Source organism: Phacochoerus africanus, chromosome 9 (assembly GCF_016906955.1).
Source record: "Phacochoerus africanus isolate WHEZ1 chromosome 9, ROS_Pafr_v1, whole genome shotgun sequence".
Classification (NCBI taxonomy): domain Eukaryota; kingdom Metazoa; phylum Chordata; class Mammalia; order Artiodactyla; family Suidae; genus Phacochoerus; species Phacochoerus africanus.
Genome location: NC_062552.1, coordinates 82,573,876 through 82,575,434, shown reverse-complemented (window position 1 = coordinate 82,575,434; position 1,559 = coordinate 82,573,876). Strand labels below are relative to the sequence as shown.

Sequence of the window (1,559 nt, the reverse complement as noted above, 5' to 3'; positions counted from 1 at the left end):
AATGGAAAAATAATTAAAAGCATTATGTAAATAAATAAATATTTCATGTAACTCCTTTCCATGCAACTCCTTTTCTCTTTTTAGATGTTAATGGCTCTCCCTCCTAAATGAAAGACAAAGTAGACTTGATATCAGTGTGTATAATAACTCTAAGTGGAAAAAGAAAAGTTTTTTTTCTAAGTTTAACCATCATAATGAATATCAGTGACCAGCAGGCGTCTTCACAATAGTGGAATCACTTAAGAGATCTTTCTATAACTCATCAGCTGTTGGCATACTCTCCTCATTGCCACCTTCATTTCTTGATTCCTGAATGTGTAAATAACAGAATTGAGGAAGGGAGTGAGAACTGCATCAAAGATGGCCAAAAACTTATCCAGGGGTATGGAGGGAGATGGCCATGTATAGACAAATATCAAAGGACCAAAGAATAAGACTACCACACTGATGTGAGCTGACAGTGTGGACAGAGCCTTGGATGAACCCGCTGAAGACTGTTTCTTAACAGTGAGAATGATGACTATATAGGAAATGATCAGAATGAAGAAGGAGCCAACAGAGATGAATCCACTGTTGGCTGTGACATGAACTCTAGTTGATCATGTGTCTATGCAGGCAAGTTTTGATGAACCGAGGAAGGTCACAGTAAAAGCTGTCCAACACATTAGGCCCACAGAAGGGTAAGTTTACCACAAAAGCCAGTTGAACCGTGGAGTGGATGAGGCCAGTCATCCAGGCAGCCACTAAAAAGGAGATACACATTCTTGGGCTCATGATGGTGAGATAATGGAGAGGTTTACATATGGCAACATATCTGTCAAAGGCCATGGCGATGAGCACCACCACCTCCACACCACCAATGACGTGGATGAAGAAGATTTGAGCAATGCAGCCACTGAAGGAGATGACTTTACATTTCTTGAAAAGGTCATAAATCATCTTGGGAGAAGTGACAGAAGAAACTCCCATGTCAATGAAGGAGAGGTTGGCTAATAGAAAGTACATGGGGGAGTGTAAGTGAGGGTCAGAAGTCACAGTGAACATAATGAGGGAGTTTCCCATCATGCTTGCCATGTAAAACATGGAGGTGAACACAAAGAGGAGAAGTTGGATCTCCCATGAATTGGTGATTCCCAGGAACACAAACTCTGACACCACAGAATGATTTGCTCCATCCATGGGATTCATTACCATTGCTACTTGAAGGAACACAATAGGAAAAAATGTAAATGATGGTAATTACATTAATAAACTAGAAGAAGAGCGGTTAAAGGTATGTAAGCCTATTATGCAATAGTGTTAAAACTGACCCAATATGCTTATGGCTTCTAAACTGTGCTCATATTGAGACATTAGTGTCTGTCACTTGGAGCTGTTCTTACCACCACATTGTCTCTACCTTTAATATTTAATCACCCTTTGCTTTCTCCCAGGGTTCATGCCCTGTAACTCATGAGATGCAAGCTGGTCAACAAGAGTAATATGAATTCAACCCCAAATTTTTGATTTTTATTTCAAATCTCCTATCATCTGACTGCCATCACAGAGAACTAATTGCT

General features: G+C 40.0%; 1 protein-coding gene across 1 annotated transcript; it reads right to left on the bottom strand.

The window, feature by feature from the left end:
• Positions 1-239: 239 nt before the first annotated feature.
• LOC125135984 (olfactory receptor 4F3/4F16/4F29-like) lies at positions 240-1,194 on the bottom strand. The gene is given in 2 exon segments (XM_047796570.1): positions 240-623; positions 625-1,194. Coding segments are annotated over 2 exon segments (954 nt in total).
• Between the last annotated feature and the right edge of the window lie 365 nt (positions 1,195-1,559).